Source organism: Procambarus clarkii, chromosome 58 (assembly GCF_040958095.1).
Source record: "Procambarus clarkii isolate CNS0578487 chromosome 58, FALCON_Pclarkii_2.0, whole genome shotgun sequence".
Classification (NCBI taxonomy): domain Eukaryota; kingdom Metazoa; phylum Arthropoda; class Malacostraca; order Decapoda; family Cambaridae; genus Procambarus; species Procambarus clarkii.
In genome coordinates, this window is record NC_091207.1 from 22,162,326 (window position 1) to 22,181,528 (window position 19,203).

Sequence of the window (19,203 nt, forward strand, 5' to 3'; positions counted from 1 at the left end):
TAAATATTCCCGGGTGTGAGACCTTCAGTACAGAGTGAGCAACCAAGGCTGGTGCACGCAGCATGAGCTAACAGCACCGCTGTTCAGCTTGTGACCACAGCATTGCCTAAAACTGTCAAAATATATATGTAACTGGTATTATTTAGCCATGATAGTATTACAGAAGTGCCTGACTGTAATAACGACTGTGTACAATGTTCAGATATCAGTGAACACAATGCTGTTCAAGATGTTCACAGCACTAGCCACAGCACGCTGCCATTTTGGTACATCTAAGAATCTTGAAATGACTTCTCATGTTCCTTTACAAAATAAATTTGTGGAAAATTATTCATTTACAGAATTTAGTGACCAGGATTCTGATAATAGCTGGATTGTTGTGATAGCGATGTGCGTAGTATGGTGGGAGGAGGAATCTTGGTGAAGAGGGAGGGAGGTAGCATTAGCTGGCTGGTGTGTGGCAGCCACTCTCGTTGTTTTGATTCACCATACCAACTTAGTGGTTTGCTATGGTGAGCACAAATGTAGATACTGTATGTAGGGATTGAGTACTACAGATGTTGGAAGTAGCATGTTTGGAGCAGATGCTCTTTTGTTTATGATCTTGTTAATAATATTTCATGTACCTGATAATTGTTTTGTTGTTGTGGTTATTGGCCGAGAATAAAACCATGTGGATGAAGATTGTTTCTCTTCAGCCTTCAACCATAACACTGTACTTATATATAACATGTGTATATAGTGTAATAACAGCAAAAGAAGTATGTTGGGAGGAGCCATTTCGGTGAGGCAGGTGTTGGTGAGGGAGTGAGTGAGGCTGTCGTCTTCTAGATGCTGTGTCACTTGTCATGCAGTTTTTTGTGGCTGCCACTATGTTGTTTGGACACCATACCAGCTTAGTTGTACAGTTATGGTGAACAAAACATGTAGATACTTATATATAGTATGTGTAAATAGTGTAATAAAAAAAATAACAGTATGGTGGGAGGAGGAAGGTTGGCAAGTAGGTGTTGAAGGAGGGAGGGAGGTGGCATCTACTTGCTGCTGTGTCGCGGCCAGTCTTGTTGTTTTGACCCTCCTTACCAACTTAGTGGTTCGTTATGGTGAACACATATGTAGATAGGTATATACAATGTGTGTGTATATATATAGTGTAATAACAGCAAAAACACTGTTTGATTGATCGTAGAATATAATATATATGTCACATATACAAGCCCTATAATTTTGAGCATAGCGATGTTCCACACATTGAACTATATAAATTCCACAAATCACACACTTTTGAATAATATTACAGCAAAAAACCAGAGAAGAAACGAATGAGAAACATCAAAATACTGTACGGGTAATTGTGAAAAATTATATCCGCGGCAACTGCCTTCCCCACTGGGTGGCAGGGTCGAGTGACCCTGAGCGCTCCATTGCTCAGCGCAAATATATTTGCTCAACTTCTCAGCTTCATCACAGCCAAAGTATGTCACATACCAATTTTTTTTTCTTAGTTTCCCATGATCAGAGACTGTATTTTAACAATATAAGAAGAGAAAAAAATTTTTTGCAAAGAATTTATTTTCGGCGCACAGTGGGAATGTCATATTTTAGGCTGCACAGCACGGAGGTTAAAGGAGGGAAGCAGAGAGGATATGATCACTACATAAAAGATCCGAAAGGGACTAGACAACATAGACAAAGGAAGTCTATTTAAATTAAAATGTGGTAGGACAAGGTGACATCTATGGAAGCTGGATATGCAAATGAGTTGTAGAGATATAAGAAAAATCTTGCTGTACCAGTGATCAGCAAGTGGAATGCATTGATGGAAGAGGTTGTTGAAGCAAATTCCATGCCACAACTTTAAGAAAAATCTAGCACAGAATGTAATGCAAAGCTTCTAGAGCCTCGCTGGCTCCCTACAGCTACATGTATCTTGTTGAGAATGCTTCATATTAAAAGATCACAACAGTCACAAAATTTCTGTTTGACCAACTGGCGACCAGAGCCAGAACCTGTCCTCGATCACAAGAGGTACAAGGAGTGAGTGACAATCCATCACCCAACTGAAAAAAGCTTCCAGAACATCTGCAACATCTCCTGTTGTTTACAAACAACCGGAGACAGTCATAGAAAACAAAGCCTTCAAACTTCCAAACAACTCTGCAAATTATTTTCACAGAGCAAAGGATTCACTCAAACTAGCATATAACTCATTGGTACAGATTACCACTACTAGGTGGCCTGGCCTCAGCCCTAGCTCAGTGGGTTTCCATTTTCGGTTCTGGAGCTGATTAAAAACATCACGGTGAACTAGTGAACCTGGAAAGGGGGGGGGGGGGGGGGGAATTAGGGAGTCATCCTGGTTCCTCCAGAAAGAGGCATTTCATTACATTCACTGCTGGATTTATAGAGTGAGCCCTCAGTGGCTCCCTAAAGCTAAGCTCAGAGAAAAATGGAACAGCAGGCTCAGGGATGAAGAAGAAAACCTAGGCCGGAAGACATGGCCCAAATCATCACAAGACCGACTGGTGACTGGTCCCAACACTGACTAAATATTGGGCTGTCTAAGCACATCAGGAAATAACTAAAGCCAGTCAGCCCAGCCTGGGTGCCTCGGGTCAGCTACCCCCCCCCCCCTTCCCTCCAGAGAGGGGGTAAGTGGAGTTAACTAGTGGGGGCCTAATTTCACTAAGTTTTGTTGTATCTTTTATTATTAGGGGTACTTCTTTTTCGGCATTTTGGGGGCTTTGGTTAAGTTTTTAAACCATGCAGTGGTTTGTTTCGATTCACCTATCTTTCTGAGTGCTTTCTCTGGTGATGGCATAGATGATATCCTTAAATGTAAAGTGATCATAGGCCATCGCTCTCTGCACCTTTCTGAGGGGGCCAGGTTTGGCTCGTGGTCCCCGGTAGGCATAAAAAAACTCTGCAACTGATGGCGCTTGGTAGTATGGCACTTAATCAGTGATGATAGCTTCAGGGAGCTGATGGGGCTCCCCACAGAAAAGATGTAAACAAGTGCTTCATATTGATATGAGAGATTATTCCAAGTACATTTTGTGACTGGAAAGCATGTGGAAAATAAAAGTGTTAAATGTGGAAAACTAGTTTAAACAAAATAAGAAATGAAAACAAATAGATGGGGAGCCAGAAAACTTTGGAACACAGGATGAGTAGCGAGTGTGAACAATAGATATGATCGTTCACGTCTCTCTGAGTGGCGGTGGTGTTTGGACACTCGACTCCACTTGTTAGGTCAAGTTGGATGGTCATCCACCTGGGTAACTAATGCATGGACTTTTATTGCACTTGTGGTGCTATTTTATACAGGACTAGGAATAGGATTGTTCATGTACATGTCCCCATGACAGCTGGCAGTTTTTGTGTAATTTTCCGTTCTGCTGAGTAGATTTTTTTAGCCTCGTTGTTGTCCTGGGTCACGTGGCTTGTTAAAGGCTGTTAGTCACATTGCATAATGCTCAGTGTACACTAGCAGGTAACTGTGTACCAAAATCCTGCAACAACACTCTTCGAGTGTTCCAGTTTAAATTGTGAAAAAGTAGAGCTTTAGAATAAATTTGTTTGTTAACCGAGTTTGAGTTTTTGGGACTAGTAACATCTTTGTAAAATTCTTTTTCAATAGTGTTTTCAAATTACAACCATGCTCCAGATATATTTTGTACTGCTTAAGCTTAAGCCTATAGAAATTAACCCCTGTATGATTTCAGAAGCTATTACAGTATTAGCAAAACCCTTTTACCCAATTTGCTGTATGAAGGAGGAGCTCTGCATAAGGTATGTCCTGGAAAGGCCTGGTGTAACACTGAGTCTTGCTGTCCTCTGAGGTGGTTTACTAATACCCATAGGGATCATCATATATACCCTCCCCTACTTTATTAAGTAAGGAGCAGTAGAAAGAAGCTCGTGCCCTAACACCAGTCCCTGGAGAGATGGAGTGGGTGCAACTGGAGAAACTGCTACAATGCTTGGAACCAAATCCCGCCCAGCAGGAAAATCAAGCAAGCAAAGTTTAGGCTTCTGCACAACTACTCAACCAACTGACAAGTTACCTAGGGCCGATCCAACATATGACAGAATGACGAGGTTACAGGCAGTGCAAAACCACTCGAAGTAGGGAGAGACACCCTGACTTGTCTGACATAAGATGAAGGATCGAGGATTGTTGACACAGGGAGCAGTAGTGGTGCCACCTGGCAGTGGCTATTTATTACTAGAGGAGGGGGTCATTACTTAACCACTGGTAACTGGATGGATTGTTATTTGCTGCATTGTTTGTTTACTTTCTGTGAATCTTGAAGTTTTCTGTTTTGCTTTGCTTCCTTTCTAGGGTTTATTTTATTTTTTATATTTTTTTTCAGTGAAGGTAATCTAGAATCTCGCTGTTTTCTGCACCTCTAAGAAGGTGTGAGGGAGCCAAGTTTTGGTCTCTGATAAACTATTAAGGACTCCTAAAGCTGATTTGATTTATATGCGTGGAGCTATCTCATTGAGGCTAGCAACAGTGAGTCACCGAAAAGATGGCCCACCAGTATAAGTAACTCCTTTGACATTCCTTCAACCAGAACTCACCAATTGTTGTGGGTATAGTCCCCAAAATATTGAGTCATAGACAATATACATGGTGGGGGAGGCAATGATGATGCAAGATCACCAAGTACTCCAATCTATAGCTCAGTGTGCAAGAGAAAGCCTGGTCGCCTAAATGAGGTATAGGCTAGCCTAGACCTCTAACTTGGTTGACAGAACAAGAAAATGTGAGGAAAGCCTCCAGCTGGAATAACAGTAGTGTACTGTGAGTGAACTCACTGCATTGCATCATGAGAGAAACATATGAGGCGATAACTTTAGAAAATACATGGAGGCACATATTCAGATTCTCTACAAACAAAAAAAGTGTTCACATATGTAACTTAAGCCTAGTGTACAAAACGAGCCAAACCCACTAAGGACAATATAAACAACTTGAATTCTGTTAATGAATCAGCTCTGTCCTGTAAAATTTGTCACTGGAGCAAGTCATGACACAATATTTCTAATCCAAAGGTCACTAGAAATTTGCCATTAAGTGCAACTATAAGTGATACGTCAGAAACATCAATATACCTTTGTGGTTAATGTTCTGGAAATGTACAGTACTTAGCTGCTAAAACTCATATTTCCTATTTGCACTGTGACATTCTTGCTGCAGGTAACATCCACACACCTACATGCCAAGAGTGACACACCTACATGCCAAGAGTGACACACCTACATGCCAAGAGTGACATACAGTACTGTACTGTAAACATTCATAAGTTCAAATATGGCTTTAATGATAAATGGAAACAGGGCAACATATAATACATACCTGAGTGTTTTGTGTAGGAATTTGTAAAGCAAGAGCAAGAGCATTGTAGTCAAAGCTCTCGTCCAAGGCTACTAATGCACCATGAACTCCAGATTCTATGAGGTTATTTGCATATTCCTGTAAAAGTAGATAAAATAAAGCATTAACAATTTGCCTACAATTAAAATATAAAGTCCATCTAAAGCAAAAATACAATGTATTCTGCTTCCAGTTCTATACAGGGATGCATTTCCAGACACCTCGTGTTTAAACGATCCACTTAGTACTTTGTTAACACTTTCGCACTTTCCGCAAAGGTCACTCAGCCAACCGAATGTGCGCGCAGCGTTTTTATCGCTTAAGCGTAAAAACAAAAATGTGTATACTCTTTTTACTCTTCTGACCTTAGTTCTCATGCTACGTATTTCATTTTGGTACCAACGTGTTCGCAATAAAATTCTCTAGAAGAACATCAGTAAAAAAAGTCACGAAACGTATAGGGATACCAGCACCAAATAAATAACTACGAAGATGACTCGCCGTGAGCGCCCATCAGCAACAAAATGTTTTTACTCTTGGGATTGTAATCACCTCCACACTTATTCTACAGCGTTAATTTTGGTATCAATGGACTCGCAATGAAATTCCCAACACGGTGATATGAATATAAGCGTAGAATAATGATGCGGCCCGCCCGCAAGAGTGTGGGAAGTGGTGAAATTGTTACCCGGTATCGGTGACGGGACGACGCACGGCGCTTTGAAAGTTTATACTTATTTCACTCTCATGACATTAATTTTCTATGTACGTCATTCATTTTTGTGTCAATGTGTTCGCAATAGAATGTTCTATGTGCCCATAGGTAAAAAATATCAACAAAGCGTAAGTTAGAATAGCGCCAAATATAAAACAACGCTGGAACATATCAGTGAGCGTCAAACACACACGAAATGTTTTTACTTTTGTTATGTTTGTCAAGTTTATACTTGTTGCACACAGTTATTTTTGGTTGTATATTGATCGGAATAAAATTCCCTAAACAGACATATGCATATAATACATGATATGGGGGAAGCATTACCAGTATAAACGGCTAAAGTCACCCACCTGCAACCCGTTTGGGACAAAATACCATTTGATCGAAGTTATCCACACCTTTCATGAACTTATTGTACCATGCAGCCTAGTGGTGAGAAAGAGAGCCTCATAGCGCGCAGTTTGAAACAAACCCAAAGTAAATCGGATAAAAATTGAATTTTATACAAATATTTTAAAAGAGGACTCAACTTTATGTCCACTATGCGTTAGCGTTAGACGAAACGGGACGCGCCGGCGCGTCCAGATAGCGCGAAAGTGTTAAGATTTATGAATAAAAATACTAAATACTTAATACAGTAATACTTAAGACTAAAAATACCCAGCATTGAATGTAATGAAATCTCTTTTTCTAGGTGATCCCTGGTGGCTCCCTGAAGTCAACTCACTGAGATTGTTCCTGTGACGGAGTTCAGTCCTGTTTTGTCCTATTTCCCGCATAAAAAGCCATGACTTCCTGATTTGAACATAACTAGAAGAACTGTGAGTTGATTTTATACATTTAGGAGGAAACCTGATGTGACATTTGAAAGAAATTGCTATTTTTGTTCGTTTGAGGCTTCCAGCGTTTCCTCCAGGATAAATATGGTGGAGGCGATCCTCAGGAGGATAGCTTTTCCACCAAGGGAGTGGGGCTACGGGGGAGCAGCACCAGCCGTCTACTGATTGGTTAGTGGTAGGGGTGTGGTGTTGTTGACCAATGGCATGGAGCCCAGGGCATGACGTTGCATGACGGCAGGTGCCCTCGGCACATACACACATACATATACATACATACATATATATATATGTCGTACCTAGTAGCCAGAATGCACTTCTCGGCCTACTATACAAGGCCTGATTTGCCTAATAGGAGAAGGAGAAGACGCCCTAAGATCCAGGGCCCAGGCAGATTCCAGAGAGGAGGCAAGCATCGCTTGCCTACACACGAGCCAGGAAGCATAAAACAGGGAAACCGCCTCCTGCAAGATCGGCGCAAAAAGCTTCAACAAGGCAGCCAACAAGCGAGCAACCAGGCCCAAGGCACCAGACCCAGGAACGGCCCCAAGCGTCCCCACATCTTCCGCAAGCCAGTCCGAAGACAGCTCCAGGAGAGAATAGAAATACAAGGCCGAAGCCAAAAAGCCACGGGCGCACAACTCCTCAGCAACCTGGGTCGCCGAAAGGGTGGGACCCTGCACATGGAGCTGCAGAAAGCCAACATCCCGGGGAAGGGCCGGGGCAAACAAACACTTATTGAGGTGCTCAAGATCACCTCCCAGGAAAACCTGAACCACTGTCGAAGCCTCGTGCCACTCAAGCGAGCGGGTACGACAGAAGGAATGCCAAGCCTCCAAGGCAAACACAGGACAGTCAGCCAGCCAGGACGACTCCGGAACCTCGTAACGGACCCAGAAAGGAAAGGAAAACCCAAACCTGAATGAAGACAGATCCATAAGTGAGGCATAATCCGGGTCACGCAGGAGGTAAGCTGCAAGGGCCACCCGCACCGCAGACGGTAGGATACGGTAAGCCAAAAACCTCCGGAAAGACGGAATCGACGCACCAGGGGGGACACGTCGGTGTCCACCCAGGTGCGTCGGGGGGGACACGTCGGTGTCCACCCAGGTGCGTCGGGGGGGACACGTCGGTGTCCACCCAGGTGCGTCGGGGGGACACGTCTGTGTCCACCCAGGTGCGTCGGGGGGACACCGACGTGAGTCACCCTGAGACAAGGGGACAGAGCAACCCTCAAGCTCGCACAGAGCGAGTGGGGACTCCGGGGTCACATTCATCCCTGGGGTTTCCCAGGGTCCTGAGATGGTACTCACGCTCAGGGAATCCCAGGCAGGGTACTGCAAACTGGTGCCCAAAACTACCAAACAACTGTCTAAAGCTGAACCCCAGGGACATGTACACTCACGAGGACCCAACAGGGGGCACCACCAGAAGAACCATATCAGGTAAAAAATCAAGGGGCAAGCAAAGCTGACCCCCCCCCTATAAGGCAAAAACAAAAATAAAAACAAAACCCCACAAGAGGACAACGTATCCCAAGGAACAGAGCTGGCCACTTTGAATAATAAAAACAAGCTGCGTACCAGTGCAAGCTGCCTCTTACCCTAAGGTAAACAAGGGAGACAAAACACCCAAGCACCCAAAGGCGGCCGAACAACCGAGCAGGTAAACAATGCAACAGAGGCAGAACCCAAGGAATTTGTTGAAGGCAACCCCAAGTCCCAAGGGCAGTACAGTACTTACAGGGCACCTAGGGAAGGTAACCCTAGGCGCATGCAGCCCGAGCACGGTAGAATAACTCTTTACTCTTGCACTACTGGAATACAGCCACCACACTCGAAGCACAGTGCTGAAAGACCACTGGAGCCAGAGCACACGACCTCCGCCTCTAGCATCAGCCTTAGAACTGACGGGTGGATAGCTGGCATAGGGGGTCTGGGGCTCCCTCTTCCCCCTACCGGGAAGGGGGGAGCTGCACAGACATTGGCGTGGCAACGTGTGACGTCATGCTCGTTTGCTAGTTTCTTTTAAGGGAGTTCTATCCACTTGTTCGGCTTTTCGTACCAATATTTTAACCAGAATAGGGGTTTGTTTTCGGATGCTTACCTTTCTGGGTGCCAGACCCGGTTGATGGCAGACATAGAATGCTTCCAACTATCCTGGGGTTTCTACAGGCTATTGCTTCCCATGCCTCTCTGAGGGGGGCCAGGTTCTGGCTCGTGGACCTCGGTAGCCTACAGAACTCCATACACATACATGACTGATGCCAAAGTCTGACATTAGCATATCAGCCTAGTAAGCTCCGGGGAGCTGACGAGGCTCCCCTCAGAAAATATGAACTATCATTAATTGTTCATTTAATGTTATTATTCTGTCAGCATATGAGCTTCATTTTCATCAAATTAGAATCCAGATTTTCAGTATAGTTTATTGTAAAAAAAAAAAAAAAAAATCGTCAATAGGGCATTTGAAATATGCGGCAAATGTAAACCCAAAAAAATTATACATAACTCCAAATGTATAAAGTTTATGAAAAATCCATTCTGATGGGATTGTAGAACAGACAGCTGAGCACACAATATGTCAAAATAGTGAGAATCGGTTAATAACTGGAATTTTAGAAGTCACTCAAAGTTGAAACTCTAGTTTCAGGGATAATTGAAGTTGAAGTTATCAACAATGAGCAAAGGTAGTTTTAATTCGTTAATTTAATTGTATGTTTTAATAAACATTGTTTGGCATTTGTACTCAAATATGTGAAAGTTGTCGGTCAATGTGTTGAAATGAAGAAAAATAACCCCAAAAAACACAAAATATAGGGATAATTATAATGATTATAATGATTTAGGGGATATATTTAGGGTATATTTTATATAATTGAAAAAGCCCTAATATGGTCCCTAATCATCAAAACAACCTAAAGAGACAAAGAAAATAAAGTTTGAAAGAGAAAATATCAGCAAAAAAAATTAAAATCCCAAGTTTTGCGAGTTGACTGATTTATTTGTTGATCAATTTCATTCTATCTTCACATAGTTATGAAAACATAAGCATTCTCCAGGATGTAAAGGTTACAACAAAATTAGATAATAAACAAAGGAGAAAAAAAAACTAAAATCTTTAAAAAAAAAAAAAAATTCCCCACCCCCCAAAAGAAATATTTTTGGGACATTGATGAAAGTAACATATATTAACATTGGACAATGAATTTATATGATATATAACAAAATATATCATATTAACATAGTTATTCATTATTATTTGTGTTAATATGTATTACTCAGCAATGATATAAAGGCACCAACTGCATATTCACTTTGTGGACACTTCTTACTACTATTGTTGTTCTTTGAGCATAGAACAGGTGCTTGCATCTCTCTATTACTGCATAATCCTTCAGTTCCAGTTATTAGGAGCTGTTCTCCTTATCAATAAAACGCTTTTATTTTTCAAAAGTTCCTCCAAAATCAATTTCTGAAAATATTTTGATGAAAGTTTCATGACACTGAAGCCAATAAGTTGGATAACTAACGCCGGTAAAATACCTACAGCGCCAGTTCTGCTTACCAAAAATTGCCCACTAGATACTCAGATTAGTCGCCGAAGCTTCAGCGTTCAAGCAAGCTCGGCATCTCACCCATTCAAAACTTATTTTAAGTTTAACATTTTTAAGTTATTTTTACATAATTTGAATGTTTTTTGCTACTATGCCCCCTATATTCACAGTAATATGCACGGTCTAAGGGTTAAAATGGACAAGCAAATATTGGATAAATTGTTACGATGTCGTCCAATACACCAGTTTCAATGAAATAGTTACACAGTTGGTGGTACAATAGGCCAGGAGGTCTAAAATCTTTTACGGTTTCACATTCAACAATATAGTGTTCTTGTGAATGCATTAACCTTTAAACTGCACATGGCATATATGTATGCCATGAGTAACATGTCCCACTGTGCGCATGGCGTATATGCCATAGGGTGCCAGGCACGATTCAAATGGCCCGCGGCTACATGGGGTTCACATTAGCTTCCTCAGGGCTCTTGTGAACAAATGCCATGTTTAAAAAAAAATCATGAGCAATATCCTCCAGCGTGAGAGCCACAGTACTGTGGGAGCAACTAAGGCTGGCGCATGCAGCATGAGCTAACAGCATTGTTGTTCAGCTTGTGACCACAGAATTACCTAAAAATGTCAAAATAAATATGTAACTGCTATTATTTAGCGATGACAGTATTACACATGACCCCTGACTGTGATAAAAATGACCAGGATTGTGATAATAGCAGGATTGTTGTGATAATTAGTGCTGTGGGAGGAGTAATGTTGAGGGACGGAGGGAGATAGCATCGTTTACTGACTACATACAACATGTAGATACTTATATATAATGTGTGTATATAGTGTGTAATAACACTGCAAACAGTATTGTTGGGGGAGAAATTTTAGTGCATGTAACCTTGAATGAGTGAGGGAGGCAGCCGCCAGCTGACTGTGTGTAGTGATGACTCTTAGTGCCTGAACTAACTATATCAGCTTAGTTGTACAGTTGTGCTGAACAAAACATATAGATACTTATATATAACGTCTGTATATAGTGAATAAAATAAAAAAACAGCATGGTGGGAGGAGAAAGTGGGTGAGTGAGGCGTTGTTGAGGGAGTGGCAACGAGTGGCTGGCAGGTGTGTGGCGGTCACTCCTCGTTGCTTTTTGACTCATAATACCAACTTAGTGGTTCGTTATGGTTAACAAAACATGCAGATACTTACATATAACCTGTGTATAGTGTAATAACAGCAAAACTATTTGTTTATTTTTTTATGAACATAATTGAATCACTAATATGCACACAATACTTTTGAGTATAGCGATGATTCACCCTTTTTATTATATAAATCTATCACACTACACACTATTGAATAATATTACTGCAAAAAAACTAAGAAAAAATCAATCAGAGACATTGAAATAATTAGGTGATATCTTTGTGGCAACTCCCACCTGTCAGCTCGGGTGGCGTTGACCGCCTCTGACGACCGCTCTGTCAACGCCCACATTTTGCCAGCCAGACTTCCTTGGCCTATTGTGCCCAAAATATGTCACCTACGATTTTTTTTTCCCGTGCTAAGGGAAGACAAAGTAACATGTTTAGAAGACGAAATAATTTTTTATAATTTTTTTTTTTTTGCGCACATGGGTGTAAATCTCCTCGGGACCCCTTAGCAGCTTAAGGGTTAAAGATTTGTCACAGGGTTTACAATGTGAATATTCTGGTAGTGGCTCAACCTCACTAACCTGCCAGCTGTGCCTATAACCAAGGCAAATTCGCATAATGACTACATCACTGCCTGGTTCGGCTACTGTGCTGACCATATAAATACCTATTATTACAAAAGTTGTCATAGCTTTTAATAATGCAGCTTTCAGGTCTTTGGGCATTTCTTAGTTCTTCTAAACATCTAAAATGAAATATTCTTTAATCTGTATGTTTCTAATAACTGCATTAGATAGTCATAATCAGTGTTTTCTTTCCTGCAAACCTCATTGGCCAATCGATCTACAAAGTCATGTTTTTCAACTCCAACATGGGATGGGATCCACACAAATTTTATACAATAGTTATTATCATTGGCAAAAATTACATTCCATTTAATATTACAAGCTATTTCAGACATAAATTGTGATGGGTTATTTAAGGACTGCAGAGCACTTTTAGTCACAGAATATCACTCCACCACCACTGAGCTTAAGGTATTCAGTGGCTAGATAAATACCCAATAGCTCAGTCTGTGTCGTGCTTGCCTAGTTGTTCAATCTCTGTGTACTAGACATGATCATTTCATTCCCTTCATACAATGCACAAACTGTTCTACCAGTGCCTAACTGCACGGAACCATCAATAAAGTCATAGGATTCAGTTGGTTTGAGATTTTGAATATGACTATCAATAGTTTCTAGTGTTATACATCTCATAGTTTCAGTGTTATAGATTTGTTTTACACTGATGGGTGTATAATGTATAGAAACCTGCACATCTTTCCAAGAGGGAATATAGTGAACAGTTTTATCAGGACTTAGACACATTCAGTTTCATAAGATTATTGGTACAACTGAGCCTGACGGTTAGCGGGACTGAGGGCTGAAACAAGATCCCGGGTTCGATTCCCAGCAGAGGCGGAAACAAATGGGCAGTTTCATTCACCCTGATGCCCCTGTTCACCTATCAGTAAATAGATACCTGGGAGTTAGACAGTTAGACATTCCTGGGGATGTGTAACAAAAAGGAGGCCTGGTCGAGGACCGAGCTGCGGGAACGTTAAGCTTGAAATCATCTCAAGATAACCAAGAAGTGTCAAGAAGATAACCACACTGTAAGGAGCTTTTTTACGGCAGATTGAGTGAACAGTCAGAATTGTTTAGAATAAATCTCAATTTAATTTGAATAGAGCTGGGGGGGGAACATTATTTTTACAATTTTTGGCACAAAACATAGTACTGTAATAAGTTGAACTATTCTCTCGTAAATAGAAGGTAATCTTACTTCCTTTCTCATGTTAACAATTCTGATAGTTCTAGGACAACCCAGGACAATGTGCATGGCATCATTTTGTACTGCATCTAGGCCTTGGATGGGTCTAATCCATGTAATTATCTAAGTATAATTACCTAAGTGTAGTTACAGCATGAGAGCTATGCTTATAGTGTCCCGTCTTCCCAGCACTCTGTCATATAACGCTTTGAAACTACTGACGACTTTGGCCTCCACCACCACCTCACCTAACTTGTTCCAACCGTCTACCACTCTGTTTACAAAAGTGAATTTTCTTTTATTTCTCCGGCAGCTTTGCTTAGTTAGTTTAAAATTATTACCTCTTGTTCTTGAAGTTCCACTTCTCAGGAATTCTTCCTAATAAATTTTATCGATTCCCTTTACTATTGTGTACTTGGTGATCATATCACCTCTTTTTCTTCTATCTTCTAGTTTTTGCATACTTAATGCCTCTAACCTCTCCTAGTAGCTCTTGTCCTTCAGTTCTGGGAGCCACTTAGTAGCATGTCTTTGCACCTTTTCCAGTTTATTGATGTGCTTCTTAAGATATGGGACACCATACAATCACTGCATATTCCAGCTTTAGTCTAACAAAAGTCATGAACAATTTCTTGAGTATTTTTCCATCCATGTATTTAAACGCAATTCTGACGTTAGAAAGTGTAGCATAGGCTCCTTGCACAATGTTCTTAATGTGGTCTTCAGGTGACAGTTTTTTATCCTGAACCACTCCTAGATATCTTTCTTTATCAAAATTCTTTAAAAATTTCTCACATAATTTATAAGTTGTATGGGGTCTCTGTTCTCCTATTCCACATTCCATAACATGGCATTTATTCACATTAAATTCCATTTGCCAAGTGGTGCTCTATATACTTATTTTGTCCAGGTCATTTTGACCTCCATATACTTATTTTGACTTCAAGGGCATGGCAATCATTTAAATTTCTTATCTTCCCTATTATCTAAGCATCATCACCAAACATGTTCATATAATTCTGTATTCCATCTGGTAGATCATTTATGTAGACAATGAACATTACCGGTGCAAGAACTGAATCCTGTGGTACTCCACTTGTAACATTTCTCGAGCCCGATACATTGCCTCTGATTACTACCCTCATTTTTCTATCAGTTAGAAAATTTTTCATCTATGTTAAAAGCTTATCTATTACCCCTCCTATAAGTTCTAGTTTCCAGAATAACCTTTCATGTGGAACTCTGTCGAAAGCCTTTTTTAGGTCCAGATAGATGCAATCAACCCAACCATCTCTTTCTTGTAAAATATCTGTGGCTCGATCATAGAAACTGAGTAAACTCATTACACAGGATCTTCTAGATCAAAAACCGTACTGTACTGTCTGTGTGATATATCATTTTTCTCCAGGTGTTCTACCCATTTACTTTAATTAATTTTTCCAATATTTTAACTATTACAATTGTCAATGATACAGGTCTATACTTGAGGGGGGTATTCCCTGCTAACACTTTTGTAGATTGGAACTACGTTAGCATTATTCCACACATCAGCTACAACGTCTGTACACAGGGATGACTGAAAAATCGGTTGAAGTGGAATGCTGAGCTCAGGTGCACATTCTCTCAGAAACCATGGTGAAACTCCATCTGGACCAACCGCTTTGCTCTTACTTAGTTCCTTGAGCATTTTTTCCACTACGTCTCAAGACACCCCTATGTGTTCTATGTTGTTCTCTGGAATTCCTATTGTGACTGGTTCCCTGAATATTTCATTTTGTACAAACACACTTTGGAACTTTTCATTTAATGTTTCACACATTTCCTTTTCATTTTCCGTGAATCTGTTTCCCATTTTCAACCTCTGAATATTATCCTTTACCTGCAATTTGTTGTTTATGAATATATATGGAATAGGCTTGGTTCTGTTTTACATTTCTCCGCAATCCCTTTCCAAAATTTCTTTCTGCCTCTCTCCACACTGGCATGTAGTTGTTTCTTGCATCTTTGCATCACTGGTATGTTTGGGGGTTTGGCCTCTTCCTATACCGATTCAATTTTTGTGTTTTTTGGTCTCTGGCCCTCTTGTAATTTCTGTTGAACCAATCCTGTTTCCTGGTTCTGCATCTCTGCTTTGGTATAATTTTTTTTGCCTTTATCATACATTTCACAAAACTTGACATACATCTCATTTACTTCCTTGCCTAGCAACAAGTCTGTCCAATTATACTCATTAACAAAATTTCCAAGGTCCCCATAATGTCCTCTCCTGAAGTCAGGTTTTTCAACTGCTTCAACCTCCTTATTTTGTTCCAGATTATAACGTATTGCATACTTTATTCCCAAAAAGACATGGCCACTTTTACCCAAGGGAGGAAGGTACTGAATGTCAAATATCTCTTCCTTTTTCCTGGTAAATATCAAATCTAGCATGGAAGGAACATCCCCTTCCCTCATCCTCGTAGCTTGTTTAACATGTTGATACAAAAATGTTTAAAGAATGAGGTCTATGAATCTACAGGTCCAAAAGTCCTCTGTTCTAGCTTCATATGCTTCCCAGTCTATGGATTACAAGTTGAAGTCAGCGACTACCAACAGTCATGATTTATCTTTATCCGCTCTTGCTATAATCTCTCATTATTGTTATAAGACCCTCTTGTTTATTATCCAGCTTCTCCTCTGTACATGTGTTGCTTGGCGGTGGACTATATGCATTTATGATCGTTAGTTTATCATCCTGATTACAGATCTCTAGTGCTATTACACCAACTTCTCGTGGATTGGTAATCATTATTTCGTTTACCTATAGGTGTTCTTTCACCAGCACAGCAACGCTACCGCCTTTCCTAATTTTTCTGTCCCGTCCCAAACTGAGTAGCCCCTTGGGAATACAGTATGACCTCGCTTAAAATATCATCCTCAAGTTTCAGTAAGTGCAACAATGTCTGGCATCTGCAGCTGTATTATATCAGTTAACTCTAATATCTTTGATCTCACTCCATCTACGTTAGTGTATACAATTTTCAGGAACATGTTCCCTCTCTCTTTATTCTTCACTACCTCTTTCTCTAGCGATTTTGTTACTTTGCCTTTTTGTACCATTTTACTGGCCTGCCTACCCCTATCACTTTGTAGAAAAAAGAATTGATTTCTTCTTCATTCATGTGTGGTACACACAGCACCATGCGTGTTTCATTTGATTTCGTCGCCACAATTCAGTGACCTACGGCCTCGAAATAATAAAATTAATAAATAATTTCTAAAATAAGTATTTTTTATAGCTCTTATTATCCTAATAATGTTGCTAAACTAAACATATAACCCAGAATATATAATTTGATGTAAATCCAGAATTTGAGAGAAATTTACGTTACTGGATCTGGCTTAAACACCAGCCTACTCTAGGGTGTATAGACCTAGTCTGCATTCATACAGTAGGCACCTAGGGCCATTAGCTTTGTCTGTGAGTGACGTGTTTGTCCACCGGTGGAAGAATAATCGTTGAATTTACCATTTATTGACTACAACTGTATTATTATACAATGAGATGTCTCAGGGGCTTGCCAATGGTGCCGTATCTACCAAGAGGAAGAGTTTTTATCTATTGAGCAGAAATTAGACTTAATAGAGAAACATGAACATGGGTATTCATTTATTAGGCTGGCAACAAAATTTAATGTCTGGAAAAGTACGGTGTGTGATATCAAGAGACAAAGGTGATATAAGGAAGTTCCTTGCTGCAAGTGATAGTGGTGCATTAAATAAAAGAAAACAATAAAATGTGCTACAAATGCAAAATTAGAAGAAGCTGTGTATAAATGGTTTAACCAGGATTGCTCTGTGGGTATTCCATTTGGAGGCAACTCCATTAAGAATGCCACAGATAAATTTGCACAAAAGATGAACATTCCAGATTTTCAAGCAAGTGAAGGATGGTTGCAAAGGTTTAAGAATAGGCATAATATTAAGAACAGGAAAGTTTGTGGAGAATCATTAAATGCAGATACAGATTATGTTGAGCCTTTAAGAATAAATTAAATGATTACATAATAACAAATTATCTAAGGTTTTTTCAGGTATACAAGGCCGATGAAACAGGCTTTAGTTGGAAATACTTGCAGAACAATACTTTTGCATCTACACTAGATGAGTGTGTTCCCAGCCGTAAGGTAAACAAAGAAAAAGTTTCTGCCATGCTGTGTGCGAATGCAGACGCAAGTCATAGAACAAAGTCCGCCATTGTGGGGAAGTAAAAAAAAAAAAAAAAACCACATGCTTTGAAAAATTTAATGAACAGGCTACCTGTGGTCTACTACAACTCTAAAACAGCTTGGTTTACTGGAGACATTTTTTGTAGACTTGTTAAAAAATAATTTTTGCAAAGAAGTAAGAGATTTTCAAATAAACAAGTGTGGAGTGAGGCGGAATGATGTCAAGGCATTACGTGCTGAAGTTACTGAGGAAGAAATGGATTTTGAAAGATTTTCAAATGAAATTTATCAAGAACTACATGCGGCTGGTGAGGTGGTGACTGAATGATGAGGAGGAGTGGTTAGATATTGATGCAGTCGATCCACCCAATGGTTATTTAACAGAAGATGAGATTATCCAAAATGTTACCGACACTGTTGACAACGACGACGAAGAGGAAGATGAGCATGATAGCAGGTTAAAATTTGACACATTTGCTGATGCATTTTTCCATGTTGATAAACTCCTTAATTTTGTTTCACAAATTGAGAATCCAGAGATACCAGGCTTCTATCGACACTTAAGGACGATGAAAGATATTTGTCTCAAGAAGATGATAAAAGGAAGGAAGGAAACAAAAATTAACCAATATTTTGCAAGAACTAGTAGAAAATCAATCAGCACAGCCGTACCCAACACCAGCACGGTAATTTTAGTGTACAATAGTTTTCATAAACTGTATTGTAGTACTAAACATACAGCAGAACTACATAATCACAAGTGCTAACAGCATAATACAGTACAGTACGTATTTACTGTACAATATTCACAACTTCATGAGAATTCAAGATGGACATAACTCCAACAATTAGGTAAATAAAACCTGTAACAGTATTTTTTAGTAGAGTAGTAATATATAGGTGCAGTATATAATATGATAATACATTTTTATTATGTACAAGAAAAAACCCAGTGTTGAATGTAATGAAATGCCATTTTCTGGGCGAGTCCCAGAGATTCCCGGAACTATCCAGGCTGAATGGATATGTATAACTTTCTGGTATCAGTCAATGTGCACAGAGTTCTTGCCTACCGGGGACCATGAGCCAGAACCTGGTCCCCCTCAAGAGAGGCACGAGGAGCAATGGCCTATAGAAACCCCTGTGTGGTTGGGAGCATTCTATATCTGCCATTGACCGGATCTATCACCCAGAAAGGTAAGCGCCCCAAAACAAACCCCCTATTCTGGTGAAACTATTGCTACTGAAAGCTGAACGAGTGGACAGAACTCCCCAAACGAAAATTAGCAAACGATCATGACGTCATCATTTTGCCTCACTTCTGTCTGCACAACCCCCCTCCCTGGGAGGGGAAAGGGGGACCCCAGACCCCCCACGCCGGCGATCCACCCTTCAGTTCTTAGGCTGGATGTCAAAATACGCGAAAACACCGGAGGGAGAGAGGGATGGATGCAGGGGAGCGTCTGGGACTCACCCAGAAAATGGTGTTTCATTATATTCTATGCTGGTTTTTTGGGAGAGCCTTGT

General features: G+C 40.4%; 1 protein-coding gene across 10 annotated transcripts in view; it reads right to left on the reverse strand.

The window, feature by feature from the left end:
• Liprin-alpha (PTPRF interacting protein alpha) overlaps positions 1–19,203 on the reverse strand; it is a 339,563-nt gene that overhangs the window by 4,690 nt on the left and 315,670 nt on the right. For all 10 annotated transcript variants that reach the window (XM_045757948.2, XM_045757940.2, XM_069306681.1 and 7 more), the window contains one exon: positions 5,366–5,482. In XM_045757948.2, coding sequence (XP_045613904.2) covers positions 5,366–5,482 — 117 coding nt within the window. The remainder of the gene's footprint in view (positions 1–5,365; positions 5,483–19,203) is intronic.